Source organism: Scatophagus argus, chromosome 2, assembly GCF_020382885.2.
Source record: "Scatophagus argus isolate fScaArg1 chromosome 2, fScaArg1.pri, whole genome shotgun sequence".
NCBI lineage: Eukaryota > Metazoa > Chordata > Actinopteri > Scatophagidae > Scatophagus > Scatophagus argus.
This window is the reverse complement of record NC_058494.1, coordinates 21,288,583-21,308,831: the sequence shown is the minus strand read 5'-3', so window position 1 is coordinate 21,308,831 and position 20,249 is coordinate 21,288,583. Positions and strand designations below refer to the sequence as shown.

Here is a 20,249-nt window from a genome sequence, read left to right as displayed (position 1 = left end):
CTCTCTCATTGTTGTCAGACTGCTTTGACCAATTGACAAAGACTATTTTTAAAGCAAAGGTTAAATCAATTAAATATGTTTTGAAGTGACTTTTATAGACATGTAACTCTGCTATTAAGGGAAAGGGTTGACTTATTTATGTTGGCACGTATCAAAACACCGATCTGTTCCATTTTTATATTTTATTTATATCGCAGCCCACTTTTGTCTCTCAAGACATTCAGCTCGGTGTTTTTGACTTGTCTACATTAGCGTAGTTTTGTGGGGCATTTGCTGAAATGTGGTAGATCCGATCTTACATCACTGGTGACTGAGAGTGAGCACGTTCTACAAAAAGCCAGGCAGTCATTCATACCTGAAATAGATTATGAGTCATATCTGCTCGAGTGGCTCGCACAAACCCCAAACCTTTTGTTCTCTGCTTCTATGAAGCACATTTTACACCACAATTCTCCCATTCATCAAATTTGTAAGGGTGGTAATTTTTCAAAGTAAAATCCCGCGTTTTTTTTTTTTTTTTTTTTAAGAAATAGTCACTCTTGGAAAAGTGAAGAGGAAGTAGTCACTGTGAACAAAACTGTAACTCACTTCCTCTTCAGATTATCCATTTAGTACTGAACGCAAGATAGGAACCCAATGTACTTTTTGACAATAAAATATTGTAGAACATCTGTTTATAAATCAGAAGCTGCTTAAAATGCCATTCTAGGTTTCTTTTTAACTGAGAATGGAAAGCTTCTGCATTCTGATCTGTCTGGCATCTCTTTATCCCTACTTCTTTGTAAAGCTGCAAATTAAGACTCAAGATCAGCTTTGTTTCCTCAGACTTTTCCCTCTAGAGTTACACATTAAGATGAACATACTTTACCCCATCCTGTCAGTGATGTTCAGTCAGAGGTATGTTATTAAGTCATCTACATCTAGATAAGACAAAGCATAACCTCATTTCACCCAAACATTACCCTGAGGGGATGTACTTGATTTCATAACTGTCTGAAATCAATTTTCCCTAGAGTTTCATGTGTACATATGAAATGGTGCTACATGTAAATGCCTGAAGTAGCCCAATGGCGGCTACCTTTTCTTGTTTAATGCACCTCACAACTGAAATTGAAACTCAGGATCTACGTGACTCAAAGTGGCCTTCTAGATTGATTATGACTGTCAATTGGTGGATTTCCCAAAAGGAAACATGCAATTTGGCGTGTGATTCACCCTGCAACTTTGTGTAGCCGCAGACATGCAGAGGAGCAACAATGGGTGAAATTCCTGCTTTGGCAGAAGCACCACATGCTATTCCCCAGTCCCATTTGGGCATGTTCATGTTGTTGAAGTGAACTGACCTTAAAAGGGGAGCTGATTTTCTCACTAGATTTAAATAACTTTATCTCGACATTTTAGGAACTAGACTTATTTGCTTTATTGCCCAGAGCTGCACAAGAACTTCTTGTGAATGAATATGAACTTGTAGCGAGCTAGTAACTGGTTAGCTTAGCTAGCAGAGACTGGAAACAGTAAGAAGCTGTTAGCGCAGCTCTGTCCTACAATCTGCCTACCAGCATGTCAAAAGATCTCTTGTGAACGGGGTATATCTTTGAATAATTCTTACAAAAAGACATGATGTGCAAACTAGTCTTTGTGCTAAGCTAGCTAGCTGCTAGATATCAGAGTGGTAGCAATTTGCTTATCAAACTCTACACCAGGCAGTAGACAAGCCAGTTTCCCCAAATGTTCAACCACTTCTTTAGCTGTATGTATGTATGTATCTTCAAGTGTCTATGTCCTTTAGTGGCAATTTCTACCCCATGTAGGAAATAAGATTTGACACAAGACACATAATCCTGCCATACTACTGTATTCCATCTTTCAAAAAAGAAAGACAAGATTTAATATTACTTAACAATATGTTAAAAGTAGCCAGTTTGGCTTCAGTGTTAATACAATATACACTCTATAACAGACTGATAGTGTGAGTATTGTTCTTTTTCAATTTCATTCTGAAAGTATTCTGATACAAGCTGGCTACAGGTCAAAAATAAAGAAAACAAAAACCGTAACTGGAATACTTTTACTCAACAGTTTGTTAAACAGTACTTAAAAACCAAAAAAAAGAACATTGTCAAGTATTACGATTTCCTCCTTTCTGTGAAATAGAGTGGAGGAGGTGGTGGTGGTGGTGGTGGTGGGGTGGGGAGCAGGGAGTGGAGACCAGCTGACCAAGCCCATTCCCTTGTCAATCATGTGGATGAGATGCCGTGCTAGGAACAGGAAACGATGGGATAGTAAGCCACAATATCTCAGATACAGCTTTTAATTCATTACATTTCTTCATTTTTTGTAGTTTCCTTTGTCTCTTTTTTGGGGACGGAAACCATCCAGACACAGTAAGCATCTTTTGACTAACAAGTAAGCCAATATAAGAAAATAATTTCAGACCATGGCTTTTTCAGTCAAGAGAAATGCCCAACTCAGACTAAAAGCACACAAGCACGCAAGGAAAATTAATCAGACGTAAAGTAGCATTTCATGATTCTTTTTGTGTCATTTCTTTTCAGTTTTGTTTTAATTCTGCAAGGTGGATCAGTCCTGATGGGTCTGTGTCGGAAACACACAGTGACAAGAACAAAGCAAGGCAGCGTGGGTGTGATTTGGGCACAGCAGGAGAAAAGTTCTGGGAGGATGACAGCTGGGCAGACGGTAAGGGATGGGTGAGGGAACAGCGTGGGTTGGTAGAGCTGTTAAGGTACTGATTGTGTCCTGACAGTCACTCACTAACACACCCTCAATGTGCAGCAAACGTAGCCTTCTTCAAACTAAAGTTTGACCAGTTGATAGAAAGACGCTGACGGGTCTGCCGAGCAGAATCCAAGCAAAACCTGGAGGAAAAGAAAGGAAAAACATTAAGTTTCTTGAGAGCCATCCTGCCTCAGTTTTAAATGTTTAAGATACACTCCGGAGCCTTTCATGTAAACAATCAGTTCTGTTTACATTCAAGGTTTCTTGCCAGAACAAATGTTCTGTCTTCTAGCTTCAAATTAAATTTGTTGAATGCATTTCTTTCGCTATAATAAAGGTGTTTTTGTAGGGAAGAAAAGCACATTTTTGATGATTTTAAAACATTATTTGCATCCATGTTGCTTTCTAGCAGTCAGCTTCTTCATTGCTTTTGCTGACGCAAATACATGTCTGCCACATTCCCACTTGGGAAAAATAATACTCTAAATAGTCAAAATCTCCACAGGGAGATTTAAAAAATCTTTCATCAGTATTTAGCAAAGTTACTAAGTTTAATCCACGTACCTTTTGAAATATTCCACCTCCCTCTCAGTTTCGTCCATTTCAGTGCTATCCAGGTCGATGTCTTTGGGCAAGAACACATCATCTAAAACAAAAGACCCACACATGATAATTGCTCCTATTCAAGAATGTGTATTTAATCTTAGATAAAATTTAGATATGTCTCATATACGTCTGTTATACCACAACCACGTGCTGCCAAAGTTGGCAATTCTTGTGGCTTTTAATGCAAGTAAAAAAGAGTTTCCACCTTCACTTGTGCTGCCCTATGACTCACCCATTGGGCATTTCTGATGTGCACAGATATTTTTTGTCTTAAGGGAGTCAGATTTGATTAAAAATTCTATACCAGAGGGTTGACATTGTTATATATTGCCTACCCTAACCATTTCTTGGATGTAGTTCAGCAGGTTTAAGGGCCAGATTGAGGCAGATCATGTTTTGGGATTAGGTCCCAGTTCCAACACTTGTCACCCTGTTAGCTTTTTGTACAGCCACACTGTAAGAGCAAATATGGGTGACAAAATAAAGCTACATTAAACATCTCCCCATACTACCTGCTCATTGCAGTGAGATATAAATGACAGTGGCAATCTGCACAATGCACACGTTCACTAACCACTTTGTAACACTGTGGTTATAACAGAACACCAAAGAGGTAAATGAGGAAATAGATCAGGCTGTCTCCAGTCAGGGGATCCTGTTAAGGGCACATTTCGCATTTCCCTCACCGACAAGATGAGCCACACTAGTTACTGCAGCAGTTCAGCTGGTGAGAAGTGAGACTGAGGCAAAACGAGTTGACGTATAATTTTTTATAGATAACACACACCTGAACGTTCAAGATCTACCTGTGAATCATAACACCACCAACCTATTGAGTTGTTCATCTTGTCTCCCTTCTTTTTCTTGTTCTTCTTAGCCTTGCCTTTGGGCTGGGGGGATTCTGCACTGGGAGGTTTGCCATTCTGCTGGGTCTGCTCAGACTGAGAGGTTGGAGGGGGAGACGGGGAAGGATTTGACACAGGTGGACTTCTCCTGTCTTCCTTTATTTGGGTCAGCAGTTGTTGCTGTGGTGGTTGCTGTTGTTGTTGCTGCTGCCTTTTCCCACTGGCACTTCTGATATTACTCCTGTCCTCCTTCCTTGGTTCAGTGGCTGGGAGGGGAGCCAGGGCCTCAGAAGGCCTGAGCCGTGTTGCTTTGGTGTCTGTTGTAGTTGCGGGGGTGGTTCCATTAGCTAACTTTACTGTCACATCTGAGCTCTTGGGTAACTCTGGGGCTTTCTTTACAGCTGCCTCACAAGTGGCCACTTTAGCAGACTGCTTGGCCTTAACTTTACTGTTGGCCTCAGACTGAGATGTAGAAGTGCCATTGTGAAGGGTGGCTGGAGAGCTGGGGATGTTGGTCTCAAGAGAAAACCCCTTCTCATTGGCGTGTTTTGGGCTGTGCAGTGTGTTGGGCTGTGGTGTGGGGTCAAATCTGGTTTCTTTCTGGTCAGGGAGGCGGATGAGGGTTTGAAGCAGCTGTGACTTTCCATTCTGTAAGTTATCTAGGACGTTCTGAGCTGTCTGTTTGAGGGGCTGTGGGTTGTTTTGAGGGGGAGCTGTGTTTTCCTTTGCTTTCTCTTTCTTTTTCTTCTTCGCAGCGCGATGTTGTTGCAGTTCCTGCAGTCGGAGCAGTTCCTTTTGAAGTGCTGCCTCTTCCTCTTCCTGTCGCTGACGTCGTTGCTGCTCTTCCAACACCTGTTGCTCCTCTCTTTCGCGAGCCTCTGCCTCCAGACGGGCCTTCTCCTCCATCTGAGGTACACAGAGACATACACTTACAGCATTCAGTAAAAACAGCCATGCATTAAGTGCTAGGAGCATTTTTGTGTTTCCATGTAGTTAAGACTGGATGGATATACACAGGAGGTTACTGCGACAATTTTTAAAAGATTTCTGTCCAGTTTGGGAGGGACTGTTACCTTTTTTTGTTTATGCCTGGCTCGTTTGGCTGCCTTAGAACTAGAGGCAGGTTTATTGTCTGCACTGTTGATGAACTGCAACAGGTCCTCCACCCGCCTGTGGTCCTCTACGCCTCCATCCCTCTCTATTACTGGTTGGTGATCCTCACGTTTAGGCTGCTCCTCCTTACGCTTTGTCAGACGCAAGCGCAGCTTCTCCCGCATCTCTGCATAGTTTCGACTGGTAGGAGCGGCTGGGGGCTGCAAATAAAACAGAGAATGCTGCATTTAATGATGCCACAATTGATAAATTCTTACATGAAGCTAATAAACAATTAGCATAAGACACTAGAATTGTAATTCAAAAGTCCATGTAAATAGCATCCACCATAAAACATGTTAATTTGAGGTGAATGTGCCAATTTCAGTGAATAATTAATATATGGGTCTTACCCCGCCATGTCCAAAGAATTCGCAGTAGCAGCAGTCACAGTACTTTCCTTCTTTCTGGTTGGTGGAGGTGGAGGTGGAGGAGCTATGCTCAGAGCAGCTGTCCTCGTCTTGACTCTCCTCCCCATCGTATGGCTGGTCATATGCCCCATTCCCCTCACAGCGATGTCCTTCACAGTCAGGATCACTGAAAAGAATGATGTTTAAAACTTGTCCTTACATATACCTTTTTCATCACAAAATCACTTTTCTGAATATCTTGGTGGTGGGATTACCTGCAGACACTGGGCGGGGCACTAATCGGGCCATCTGCTGAGGAGGCTGGAGGCTCGGTAGGCGGGAGGCACAAACCCTGGTGCGCCTCAATGAAATCTGGGGCTGGAGCGGCCATCTTTGGAAAGGGCTGGGATCCCATTGTTGGAAGGTGTGTGGCGGGTGCTGGGGGCAGGGTGGGGCCCGAGAGCGGAGGGAGGGAGGTCAGTCCTGTAGGGCAGTTTCGAGGGGTGGTTGGAGCGGGTTGCCTATGGTCCTCTTTACCTAAATTATGAAATACATCATCTGGACGAGACAAAGATAAGTTGGTTGTGTACATTGTTTAGGTCTTCTTTGTCCTTAATACAACTCTTTAAAACATGCAGTCATTCACAGAGCTTTCATACAACGGACCAAGTTACCAATAAATTTAAGTTTTATTCATTTCACCACAGTGGTCCCCTACATTAGCCTGACAGCTCGTTGGTGAGCAGGGCTAATCTTAGCCTGCTGGGTTAACTGGCTTATCCTTTCTGAGTGGAAGCTGGTAAGACTAGCTTGCAAACTTGCCAGGCAAGCTCAGTTTGACTTTGAAGCAGGGTCAAGACTGCCAACAGCCACTTTCATGCTTGAAATTTGTCTGATATGTCTGGATTTGGACTGCTGTGGATGGTGTTTTATTGGCAGCATTGTTGATATTTAAATACTTATTTAATCGATTTAATGAGAAGCTCCATCATCAGTACAAACCTAACCATTTCCCCTATCTCCTGTATTACCTAAAGACTTGGGTCTTTTAGATGCTAGGTGGACGGGTGGGTTATTACTTGACTGGACAGTGGTGGCAGTGCAGGACACAGAGGATGTGGAGGCGGAGGTGGCCATCACCACTCGGTTGGTCTCTATGAAGGCATCCTGGAAATTGTAGAGACATTTTTTCTTAGCGCCGCTCTTCTTCTGCTCTTTGGCTTCTGAAGAGGAGCACGATGAAGATGATGACGATGATGACGATAATGATGAGGAGGTGGCGGAGGAAGGGGGCACAGGGGTGGGCAGTGACGGGTGTTCTCCTTGGGGGCCGATGGATGATGTAGGTGGGAGGGGCACGTCAGTGAGGGGCGGTCCAAGCATGTCACCTGTTGAGAAACAATGCAAGAGGAGTTGTGGTTTCAACGGTTTTTGACTTGCTTAGGTTTTTTTTTTGTTATTTGATGGTCATTTCTGCTGTGCCTGAGTGGCTCACCTGGCAGGGACTCGGGCAACAGCACAGACGGATTCCAGCTCTTCATTACAGCAGCGTCCCACAGGTTCTCAAACTTAAGCGAGAGGCACTGCAGTGAGCTGTTCCAATCACCTGCTCCACCTGCACTGCCAAAGCAGTTCTGGTAAACGTGCTCTGGTAACGATGGGCTGAAGGCTGGTTGCTTGGCCGCTGAGTGGTTTGATGTAGGGTTTGGGGGCAGAGGCTTGAGGGAAAAAAAACAAAAGTCATTTTAGTTAGCTGGGATTTTTGGAATTATGAGATGGAACAGATTTGATATCAGTTTTGCTTTCAATTTCTCCTTGATTGGGTTCAGTCTGACTCCTTGTGGCAGACAATGAAAATACAGTGAATCTAAGTGAAACTACAATACAACTAAGCTCAGTATTTGTGACTGGAACCTTAAAAAAATCCCCACCGATAGGGAAATGAATCAATTTTCGGTTAAAGATACTCTCATAACCATAATTTTGCACAGTAAAAGGAAGAACAAAATAATTTATGTCTGGCCTTTTAGCCATATATGCTAAAAAATTATCCTCACCTTGTGTGTGAGAGGTGGACTGGGAGGGTAGAGTGTAGGGTGCAGCAGGGGCCTGGAGAAGTTGTGTAGGGGCAAGTGGCCATGTATGTGGGGGTAGAGGTGGAGGGCAGGGTGGGCAGGGGGCGTCTTGCTGTCTGTGAAGAACTGGTGTCCAACAGTGGGAGGAGGTGCAGCGTGGAGCCGACTAGGGGGCAGACAGGTGGCGGGGCCCAGGGTGGAGGAGCTGGGGTCCTGGTTGCACACGTGGCACTCGCAGGCATGCTGGACCTGCTCTGCCTGAGAGTGGTAACAAATTCAAAACATGTCTACTTTTACTTTGGGGAGTAAAAATATCTGGTTCTTGCTCAGGATTCGCAGCTTTTCTCCATTCTAAATTTAAACTGTCATATATTTTTATTCACTATTCTTTAACATTTTATTGACAAATTTAATCAGTAATGAAATTTCTTGATAGTTGCAGCTCTATGGATGTGAGATGATAATTAGAGAAAGTACTGATAAGATACCAGAGTTCCTTTTAAACTGTCCAAACAGAAGTAGTGTAACAGGACAGCCTAAGGTCAGTCTAAAATTAGTGGACACATTTCAAAAATGTGATTAAGGTTCCATACTCAGCCCAAATTAGCTGCTAATTTCAAGACTAATAACTGTGTGTGCAACAGGCTCATTCATTGTATGTCCATGCAGTTTTAACAGAGAAATCATGTTAACAGTGTTTTGACACCTGTTGGTGGTTGTAAGAAGGTGGAGGACTGTTGGTCTTTCCTGAGGAAAGTTCCTCCTGTTGCCCTCGGGGCTCTCTGCCAACTTCACCATCAGCTTCCTCTTCATCTCCCTCCGATGAACTGCTGCTGCTGGTGATGTGAGGAGACTGAAACGCAAGCGCACCAAACAAAGAAAATTCATTTAGGAAATAGCCAAGGAACAGTACACAAAACATTTCCCGAACTACCGGCAACCCACTCATAATGAACATCACATTCATCATCCAGAAACTCAGCAGGGAAATTCACAACTTATTTTGGGCAATTTTTTCTTGAAGTGACATAGCACAATGCAGGACTCACCCCTGCCTTTAGTGCCACGTTTTCAGCTTCCCCGTTGATGTCATTATGGAGGCCATTGACAGCAGCGGTCACAACACTGTTATCCTCGTAGCCGCTCATGGGGTAGATGTCCCCAAACTTACTGGACAACGGAGGCACTTCGTCATCATCACTAATACTACAAGAAGACAGAAATGAGTAGTCACGGGGGGGTGATTATTGTTTATAGGAAGAGGTGTGTAATCGTGATCAACTAATTTGCCTAAAAGTGACTGTTTGGCTTACAAAGTGTTGGTTTCCCCCTCAGGCAGAATGAGCCTCGGATGCTGCTGAATGGTGATAGGAGAACTGGAGTTGGAGCCAGATGCTGAACTGCCTGAGGAGAGGCTGGGAGGGTGCACCTCTGCCAGGTAGTCGTGGGGAGGTTCCCCTTGCAGGGGCAGCTTGATGTGGAGGTCCTCAGCGATGGGAGAGTCCATGATGCCACATGTCAGGATGTGGGAGAGACTACAGTCATCGCATGTACACCTGGTGGTAGTGGGTGATACAGACAAAACTGTACATATTGCAATACTTATCACAGCATTTTGTCAATATTTATGTTATATCTTCAAAATGATAAGAGAAAAAAAAAGAAGTTAAACTCATGTTCATTTCCTACAGTCAAACTTTGACTGGTGTTTTGTTCAACAAAATCTTAAATATATTCTTACATATTTAAGGTGCCACGGTTGTTGGCACATATAAGAGCCATGTTATCGCAAAAGGACATTTTTGGCAAATAAAACTATATGGAGAGAACATTATAATTATATATTATTGCCAACCCCCACCTGTTGGGGATAAAGGCGGAAGAGCTCAAAGACCACAGTGGCCTTACTTCTGGATAATCATTTCAGAAACCATCCACTTAGGACACAAACATCAGCTTCAAAATATTCTCATACTGTAGCTCACTGATTCCCAGACAACTCAAAGTTTGGAAATTAAACTAATATTAATAATGTGAACAACTGACATGACAAAATCATTAAAAACCACTTAATATATTAAAATGGTAGTTGAAAATACATTTTCCCTAATTGGAAAGTAAAGACAGTTTCAAAAGGAAAAGATTTATGATCCCTAGACCAGAAAATAACACACCAGGGAATCCTGGAAACTCACCTTCTTCGATAATTACAGTTTGGACAGTCTGGAATACTCAGACGAGATGAGAGCATTCTCATAGTGTCTGTGAAGTTATTATCTCCGGTGGGGGACTTCTTACTGTTGGGCGACTATAAACACAACAGCATAAAAAATTGCTCTGAAGTACAGAAAGCCACATTTTAATCTGCCACGATGGCTCAATATTCTTGCTGTATACCTGTTCCTCTACAAATCTTCTCTGCTTAAAGAACTCCCAGTCCTCCTTCAGCATTCGCTGCTTAGTCTTCAGAGTCTGGAAATTGCCATGTGAGAAGAACACAAATTTCCATACATGAAAGATAATAAAATCTGAAGATGAAAAAGTTGACAGTGTACAGATAAAATTTTCAAATCGCTTACATTTTTGCTAATCAAAGACTTGTGTGGTTCTGTTCTTTGGTTGGTGAGACTCTGACCCTCCACCTTAAAAAGCAGCTGCAAAACAGTCACTGTTACTGCATCTTTATAATTACCTGCTATTTTCTGTATCAAATGTGCTTCTGTTTTGTCATGGATGTGATTACCTGTTCATCTACATAGTCATCAATCCTCTTCTCACACTCCTGCCATTCAGCAGCCACTGAAGCCATCTCTTGCTGCAGCTGCTGGTAGCTTTCTAATAAGGTCCTGTACATATCTTCATTGTATGAATCATGGGAAGCTGTGCCATGTCTAAAATAAGGACATCAGAATAAGACATCTGCAGAATTTGCACTGATTTTGTTTGATTATTAATTTGAAACTTTCATGTTCAAAACCTTGAAAATAATGAGTGTGGAACATTGGTCTAATTTGGGTCAAAGGAGATGGATGAGTCACTCATCATATCTTTCTTTAAGCTTGTGAAACAATGTCTTACTTCAGCTGGGCAACAAGTGCAGGTAAACTGCTGTGCAAGATTGGTTCAGAGAACACCAGATTCTCGAAAAGGTGCTTGTTGTGCAGCTCCCACGTCACCTGGAATTTCTGGAGGTGCTCATTCTCCTGAGAAAACAACACATTAGAGTCTTGAAGCACAACAATAAAAGCAATGAATGGCCTTCACACCTGACAGTTAACATAATATCTCTTTGTGGTTCTGGCTACTCAACAGGCAAACTGACCAGGGTGAGCAGGAAGCTGCTGATGGTGCGTGCAGCTTGACAGAGGGCGCTGTACTCCTCCAGCAGCAGAGAGATGAACTGGTAAGCCTGAGGAGGACCCTGCACTGCAGCCACGGTTCCCGCTGGTCCCGCAGACTTGGGACCTGTAGACAGGTGCTTCAGTAGGCGCACCTTCATCTCTAAAACGTATTCACGAGCCTGCTGCTCCAACCGTTGATACAGCTGGAACGGATCCTTCTCACAGAGTCTGCATGGGGAAAACAGAAAGACTGATCTTAAAGAAACTGAGACTCAACAAGCTGCTGTGAGTAAAAACTCCTGCTGAGAAAACATAATCATGTACTTCCTGTTGGCATCCCTGTCAAAAAAAAACTTACTCTATACTCTATAGTTTAAAATGTTCCCTCAGTGAGTTATGGCACAGCACAAGATCCTCTTTTAATAGGAAATTCATCAAATCAGGGAAATAAAGTCAGAATTTTATGGTGATTTTAAACCAACCGATTGTAGCTAGAGAAGGCAGTGTTTTCAGCGTCTTGACATCATTGCTTTCAGAGGCTCTCAGGCTTTTTTCATGCCTTCGCAAAGGCTTTTGCAGTTCAATAGAGACCCCTAGTGGACAAACATCCTCTAAGACTGAAATATGACGTTGTACCTGTCAACCAGCTCCTTCATGCCCTCCTTGTCTCTCTCTAAGGGCTGGTCATGGTCATCTGCTAGTGGTGTTCCCGTCTGGCGGTAGATGCAGCGCACCAAGTAGCGAACCTCCGACCAGTGGTTCTGCAGCTGCTGTGACTCACTCTCTGACTCAGCAGAGACCTCCCTGTTATTCGGGACATTAATTCATTAAAGACTGCATCAACCCTAAAACACAAATGAATTTTACGTCAACGGGAATCGCACCGAACTGACCGTCTCTCATTGCAGGCTTCACAGCTGCATACTGTATCAGCAGGCATTGGTGCGGCGAGGTCCGGGGCAGGGAGCATGGGTAGTGTAGGCACAGCAGTGGTCAGTCTGTCCCCTGTGGCTGCCTCCTGACCCAGGTTTCCGTTACCCACAGGCATGTGCAAAAGGAAGTCCTGGCTCTGTGGGAAATGCGAAAAACAGAAAACTAAGAACACAACAATTTTTAGACTTTATTCAACAGGCAACTGAGCAAAGTTTTAAAGAAACATATCTATTATTGTGTTGTTTTGTTGAATCACAAACATTGATGTTTGTCATGTATTGAGGTCTTAAGTCCAAAACATGCTGCAACGGCACATCACATGACTAGCACAAATCGAGGCATGTCAACAGGAGCGCTTAGTAAGCATAAAATAAAGCTTATAATACAAATGTGAATCTCTGTATTTAGGAGTGAATCCCTTCAGTAATGGCTCATCAAGAAAGAATAATATCTTTATAAAGTCAGAACTGTGGGTGTAAGGGGTCAGGACAACGCTATAGCTTAGCAATAACTTTATTCCTGTTCACTGTGACATCTGGAAGGACAAGAGAGAAGATGTGCTATGAGCTGACAAAAGAAGTAGGTATAGTTTCTCTGATCAGCCAGTCCAGGTGTAAGTCTTTTTAAGAATCCCTTATAATGGACACAATACCAACCATATAACCATACAACAGGAAATGCATGGGAAAAAGCGTTTTCCTACTTAAATCACATCTTGAGTTTTGAGCTTAGCAGTGGGTCACAAACCTCTGTGACTAAGATAGGAGTGTGGTTTCCGATCTATTCCCTGACAAGCTACTTGAGCTATAATTAAGTGTTACATTTCTGTTCAGGCAAGGTTTCTGAAGTAGCTTAATGGTACATGCTTTCCAGTGGTTTGATATTATGAGTCAGCACAGGACCCCACTGTTGTGAGGATGCAATGGAACAGTATATTTATGAGGAAACCAAACCCAAGCCAAACAACCAAGGACAAGGCATCCACCCACAACTGAGGAAACTCAAAGCCCACTGACATACCCGACAAGCCTTAAAGCCCGAAAGCACATGAATCTGAGTTCCGAGCTATCAACTGATCGTTCAGTCCATAAACTGTCAAAAACTGAAAAATGTGCAGCACAATTTCTCAGAGCCCCAAATCTTCAAACGGCTTCTTTTGTCCAACCAACAGACCAAAACCCAAAGATTCTTAATTTGCTATCATACATGACAAATAAAAGCATCGAATCCTTACATTTAAGAAGCTGGAACCAGGAAATGTTTGACATTTTTGTTTGGAAAAACAATTAACCGATTATCATGATAGCTGGCCACTGATTTTCTTTCAATTGGATAACTGATTAATCAGATTAGTGGTAGGAGCTCTAATCTGGGTTACATATTCATTTGTACAAGGATACAGCAAGGTGTATTTCTGAATGGAAGGTGTAGAGAGCTAAGCTACAGGTTACTTTAACAAAATTTCACTACATTGGAATGTAGGGAGTTAATTCACAACATGGCAAAAGTAGTTTACTTCATAAAGCTACTTTTTTGTTTTGTGTGTGCACAGCTGTGTTTGCATGGGTATGCTCAGTTTAGACTCGGACAAACTGTAAATTACCTCAAAATTCAATGACACAACTCAAACCACAGTAGTAATATGTACTGTGCCAAGTAATTCAAGCTTGTGTGTCTGTGCCAGTGTGCTAGGCACTTCACAGAAATTGGCCCAATGATCAAACAGGTACCTGTATGGCAGTGGCATCACTTACTGATCCGTATCAGTTTTATTTCAGATCACAGCACAAAGCTCCGCTGCACTAACGTCCCGGAAATGCCCTCCGAAAATGTAGCTTGTGAGGACGCTACTGCACTTCTTTATCAAGAGCACAGCTAAGTTACTGATCCAGAAAAGGGTGACTCTACCACCACGCCACTGAGAAAGGCCGTTACACTGATTACTGTTTCATGATCCCATAATTCATGTCACCAGTGGACAAAATGAGCCAGAATTTACCTCTTTGTCAAAATAAAAAACAAATAATAGTAAAGATAACTGTAGTTAGCAGATTACTGCACATCAGCGGAGACAAGAATTTATTTGAGGCTCAGATCTCATACCCGAAATGTGGCTACAGCACAGCAGAAACTATAACGACGATCCGCTTTAGAATCTGCTTTGGTTAGAATATGAAACTAGTGCTTACAGTCTTAACTACAAATAACTGATTTTCCTGCTTGTTGCGTTTCACTCTTAATCACACCAGTCATGGAAACAATTTGCATAAAAGACTATAAAGGTGAGTCCCCTCCTTTTTAAATGAATTATACAGTAAAGAGTCGTCAACAGCCTTACTAATTACAGCCAGTAATCACACCCTTATGAACACAACCCAGAGGAAGAAATGTGACTTTGTGTTCCAGTGAGAAAAAAAAACCCAACAAAAACGCTGTGTTGAATCACAAGGTTTTTCCACTTTTAAGTTGTCCTTACAAAGACACAAGCTCAGCACATAGCCAGTCTGACATAAAGAAGCTTTTTATATGAGAAGAGAGGGCATTTACAGCCATGGCGATGTGTAAAAGAAACTTAACATATACAAAAATTTCTGAAAGTTAGGAATAAATAAACGGATAAGAATGTAATCTTCATGTAAGAGTTTACAGAATTATGTACTGTAAGTATTTCATCCACTGCCTTGTCTTTCATTTAAGGAACTTGACAGAGTTTGCATACTTTGACCCAGATATTACTATCCAGCTATAGTTTAAAGTCAAAATATGAAATGACAGTGTGTCCTTTATAAAGTCTTTTTCACAGTAACAGCTGTTGCTTCTGGTTGCTCCATCTGTTCTAGCTTTTCTGGCAGAGGTGAACACAAGAGCTACAGCATCCACTTAAAGACTGACCACAGCTATGTCAATTAAACTTCAGATATGCGGCATCGGAAGCTGAATCTGGCGGACTTGCAGTCCTTTCATTACAGCAGCAAGCTTGTGCCTGTCTTCTTTTCCACTTTAACACTAATATTCTTCCCCGTGACTTCCCAAACTCTTCACATGCACGTGACTTACCCCCAGCGACTGCTCCAGAGCAGTGTGTCGGTCCTCCTTCTCCACTGTACGCCTGCAGTCAGAGCACACCCACAGGGGCAGCTGGAGGGCACTTGGTGTCTTATTGGACTGTGACGTACCGTTCTGGCCAGTCATTCCCGCCTCTGAAGGCACAGAAGCATCTTTACGCTCACATCGGCATAAGAGACAGCGATCACCGGCTGTGTAGGGAGCCCTCTGGTTCAAGCCGAACGTGAATGGTGTCTGTGGTGAGTATGTTGGCAGGAGGAAGTAGACAAAGAGATACCATAACTAAACATTTTTCGTAAAAATGATGCTTTTAGCAAAAAACGTTTTACTCAAATTGATTTTGGGGAAAGAAACCGTTTGTTTACACCAGTTTTAAGTTTGACCAGTCTGCTATACAGTAGATGTGCTCGACATTAAGCCAAGTCACAATCTGTTCCCTAGTAACCAACTGCACTCCGGGTACACCAGCAGTCTGAACGGTCCAACTGGACTCCATTAAAACACTGGAACCTTTTCTTAATGCACAGCCTTGTCAGTGAATGAACCACAGAGTAGCACAGACACATAGCTAACAGTCAGTCGTTTCAATTCACGATGTCCAAACTGGTTTGTCAGTGAGGAAAATGGCTTGTGGGATTTTAAAAATAGAAGTTGTTTATATTTCAGTAACATTTATAAGTAAACCAGTAGTTCACAGGAGACTCTGAATCTGTGGGGGCTTCTGGTTACTCAACTTCACCCACTTCCGGCAGTGGTGTTTTCTGACTACACTAAAAAGCAGAGCAGTAAACTAAGATATTTTTTCCAGTCCTTTTCCAGTACACATTGTAAAAGGTCAGATATATGTAACAGTTGAAACAGTTCACAGTTACATTCAGCATAGTTTGAGTGCACCACAATCAAATACATTTTTGATAACAACAGAATAGCAGGACCGAACAATGTCCTGCACACTTCTAGTTTCAATTTATAACAACCATCAGTTTTATAAAAGTATTATTCTTAAGACTTTGTAATCAAACAAAACAGTTTTGCCTGACCCATTTTAGGTAATTTACCAGCTAACACAGTGTTTTCAAGATAACAACCAGGTGTGGTGACAAAAACTTAACGCAGCTCAGGTCAACAGCCAATAATTTGATATAATTTGAACAGTCATGGGGTGGATTATTTGATTCACCATGTGTGCAGAATAAAGTATCTTGATCTGCACAACACACAAAAACACTGTTACAGCTCTACTGATTACCCACTATGGTACATTTAATCAGAACCACATATATGAACATGATCAGTCATACACAACGCTCAACTCTTGTAACTTTCAATCAGACGGATTAGAACCAGAAAAAACATTTTGGCTGTTTGACAAGATCTACAGAGATTTTACTGGGATGGGGCAACAGTTCCTTGCTATTATCCAAATGAGTTTTATTTGAATGCATGTCTTCCTGCATATATTCAAATAAAACTCAGTTGGACATAGTTAATTGTCCTGATGCTTTAATGGAGTGTAGATGGTTTTCTATTTCTGGAGGCGGCTTAGCAGGACAACTTAGTTTGGTTTAGGCCAAATTTTTCCTTCAAGAAAATGTTGTGATGACAGAAATATGACTAAATGCTGACAAAATGCTGCATCTGAGTTATTTACACTAGAACACTATGCTGTCTCAATGTATCTTGGAGCATCTTGATGGCCTGCTGGGGCAGGGAATACGACAATCTAATTCAAGTTAAGTATTTTGTCCTGTAATACTGCACAACTGTATTCAAAGCAGTTCACAACTGTGTCACTCTGAACTGTAAAGTGAATGAGCAAAGGTTGTAAAATGAAAAATAAATTAAGCCAACTTGTCACACCCTTTAGTATAAATTTCTGGAATCAGTGTGTGAATTAAGTTCGACAAATGGAACGCGACTTCAAAAGAAAAATTAACTTCTGAAACACCTGATTTAAATTTACCTGAAGGACTCCGGAGAAGTCAGCGTTCACTGGTCCTTCTGTAAACTGCGGTGCAACGCTGCTGTTCACTTTGACCTGAGAGATACAAACAACCCAATGTTTACATGGAACCAACCGCTTACAACTCATGTGTTTTATCAGTTAGTAAAATTTAAAGGAAAACTGCTGGCGGGTGGTATTTGCAAATGGACAATGTTTGACTTCCCTCCAAGTTGTCTACGCTCAAAGCAGTGTGCTGATTTGCCGTCAAAAGTGCCATAAGGTGTCATCTGGTAGACCTTTGTGGGCTCTGGGACTGTTATTCAAACTACAGATTGTGGCTCAGGAGGTAGAGCATGTTGTCCACTAGTCAGAAAGTCAGTGGTTCAGTCCCAGCTCTTCCACTCTGGGTGTGGAATTGGCAAGATAATGAACCCCAAGTTGTGCCTTCAGTGTGTGAATGAGTGACTCTAGAAAGCATTACATTGCTCCTGATGAGCAGGTCAGCACCTTTTATGGCCGCCTCTGCCATCACTGTATGACTGGTTGGTAGACTTTAAAAACAGTATACACATGCAGTCCATTTACAGATTGTACTGCTGAATCTTTTGCAGGTACACCTTCAATGTTGTAATCAGACACTCAGAGATACTTATAAGTCAGAAAAGAATGCTGAGGAATCAGGGTGCATGGAAGCCACAGCCAAGAGTCACCAATAGAGAAGTCGAGGAAAGGGGCACAGAGCTGCCCTGTGCTTGAGATAGCAATATATCAGCAATGGAAACAGAAAGTGGAGTGGCTATGCTGCAGTAGATTTCACAGAGGCTGGTTTCTATTGAATGACGATGCTAAACCGACAGTGGAAGGGGCACAAGCAAATGGGGCACAAATGTCAGAGTTGAGAGTAAGTGCAACAGCTTAGCTCACACACTGCACCATCATGTTACCTGGTGGTGCTACCAGAGCCCAACCTTTGTAGCTCTGAGTGGTTGTTTGTAGAAGCTAGGGGAGTGGCCTTGTAAGGCTACAGGCCCAGTGCATTTTGGTTGTTGTAGGTTTTCTACCTTGGGAAAAGTCATATATATATAAGAAAAGGTGATACTACAGCATTTTGTCTTGGTTTTGTCTGTCAGTGTGGCATTGATCTTAAAAAAAATATATATATTTTCACATTTCTACTGTGTAAACAGCTCAGTTTCATGATCAGACCATCTTTTGAATTGTGAAATACCCCATCAAAACAGTTTAAAAGAGTGGCTCGTCTGGATTGATAATATTGTTTATTACTGGCTGATTGACTTGGTGAGTTGGTGAATTATAAAATCAAATTTCGATTCTCAGGTCAGTAAGCAGAAATCAAGGAAGAAAACTGCTAGACAATACTGTCAGGCCGGCCCAGGGTGGGCAGGTAGACTGTTAATAAACATAATGTGTCTATCACTGATGTTACTGTGTAAAACTGACTGGTTAACATCCCACAGATAGTTTGGGCCCAAGATTTACATACAACCTAACAATTTTTAGAGACATTTGTGTTAAAGCTACAGAAAACTAATCTCTTGTCACCTCATTGGACAAATTAATGTATATCAAAATAAGTAGGCAAACAATGTGACCACAACTTGTGCAATTTTTAAACATTTTATCATGCAGCACATCTCTGAGTCTATTATTTTCTCATGACGAATGGGAGAAGTAATTATCAAGATGTGCAATTTTGTCTGGATAGAGAGATCCCAACATCCATGAAAGGAGGTTATTTATTTGTAGGGATGCGAGCTATTTGTGCATGTATTGTAGGCATGCATATAGTTGCTGTCTTCAAGACTTTGATTTTCTTTATATTTCCAACAACACATTAAATATACACAGAAATAGACACATTTCACTGCCATGCAGAACAACTAAAAAATCATGAGCTACTTTTGAGATTTGTGTGACACATAAAGCTAACCAACAAACTTTTGAACTGGTATCTATGAGCTAAGGTTTTGGACATATGTCTATTACAAATAAACAAGCTAACATGTCCTGTGGTGTTTTTGTTTCAGAGCTAACTTACAGTGTATAACTAGGCTACTGTGGATACTAACTGAAGTTAGATGGATGGTTTAGCCTATTTTCTGGCTATATTACGTTAAACTCGAGCAAACCATTATAGCCAAGAAAAGTGGATGGTCAGCTTGTAAAAACAAATTGAGGCCCGACGAGGAGTGAAGTTGTTGGGACTCCTCACTGTTAGCATTAGCTAACATTGATGTTTATGTGAGTAATAGTCTATGGCCAACTGTGTCAAACCTAATAGTACTCCCGTATAATCTTGTCTTGACCACTGTAATCTCCACCTACCTAGGATATATTAACACTTGTTCTAAATAATGCTTCGTGGTGTCTGAGTTGTTGTCGATTCAGCTACGATCAACTTAAGCTAACGATTGTAGTCACAGCGTTTTGCCAGGGCATAAGCAGCCCAGTGTTTACGGCAGTTTGTTACAACATAATAACGCCAGTTTAACTACACAGCTATGGGATTTGATAGCAGACATGGTATTCTACAAAGCACAACAACAAGCTGTGGCAGTAATAAACCAGTTAAGTCTAGCTACGTTGCATAGGTTAGTTAGCTAGCATCAGTGTCGGGCCCAAATCAGATTTGTGTCGTTGATAATGCTGCTAGCTAGTCGCCCCCGTTCTGACATCCAACGGTTCACACTGTGTGACACTCTTACCTCTCCGTTTATGCCAGCGATGGACCCTATATTCCCGTTGCCTGTGCTGCCAGGTGATAAAAAGCTGACGACAGAGGCAGGTGTTGCTGTTCCCGCACAGCCTAGGGCCGAGGAAACCCCGGCCTTGCCACCGCTGGTATTGCAGACAGCACTGCAGCTACTGCCACCGCCCCGCTTGTTCTTCCTGCGTTTAGCCCCTCGTTTAGCATCGGTTGGACTCATTTTTTTCCACAAAAGAAGTGAGACAACTTGCCGTCCAGACTTGGCAGGGTCTCTAGTGGAATGTCGGGCACAATCACTCGGGTATAAATCCGGGATAACGATATAGAGACTCCCAAAGCGACAGACACTCAGTTCCACCAAAGTGCAAGCCGACTTCACAGATTCCAATATGGCCTCTAGCTGGACTGCTTCAACCAGGATTCAGCTTGCGTTGTAACGCACTGTGCGTCCCCCATCCCGGGGCTTATGGGA

At 42.2% G+C, this 20,249-nt stretch overlaps 1 protein-coding gene across 3 annotated transcripts; it reads right to left on the bottom strand.

Annotated features, from left to right (window-relative positions):
* Positions 1 to 1,839: 1,839 nt before the first annotated feature.
* fam193a (family with sequence similarity 193 member A) lies at positions 1,840 to 20,183 on the bottom strand. 3 transcript variants are annotated; one of them, XM_046418074.1, is made up of 24 exons: positions 19,776 to 20,183; positions 17,068 to 17,142; positions 15,096 to 15,338; positions 11,999 to 12,174; positions 11,742 to 11,909; positions 11,087 to 11,333; positions 10,843 to 10,967; positions 10,508 to 10,655; positions 10,344 to 10,418; positions 10,162 to 10,236; positions 9,960 to 10,072; positions 9,078 to 9,320; positions 8,814 to 8,970; positions 8,471 to 8,617; positions 7,747 to 8,022; positions 7,185 to 7,407; positions 6,721 to 7,077; positions 5,965 to 6,247; positions 5,693 to 5,876; positions 5,261 to 5,500; positions 4,172 to 5,093; positions 3,301 to 3,382; positions 2,781 to 2,876; positions 1,840 to 2,258 (listed from the first exon to the last, which is right to left on the bottom strand). In XM_046418074.1, the coding sequence occupies exons 1-23, from the start codon at positions 19,995 to 19,997 to the stop codon at positions 2,783 to 2,785; spliced, it is 4,875 nt and encodes a 1,624-aa protein (XP_046274030.1). In that variant the 5' UTR covers positions 19,998 to 20,183; the 3' UTR covers positions 1,840 to 2,258; positions 2,781 to 2,782. The 3 variants fall into 3 exon arrangements, with proteins under 3 accessions (XP_046274030.1, XP_046274023.1, XP_046274038.1); XM_046418067.1 differs by having other exon boundaries at positions 1,840 to 2,876; XM_046418082.1 differs by having other exon boundaries at positions 1,840 to 2,876; positions 6,769 to 7,077.
* Positions 20,184 to 20,249: the final 66 nt, after the last annotated feature.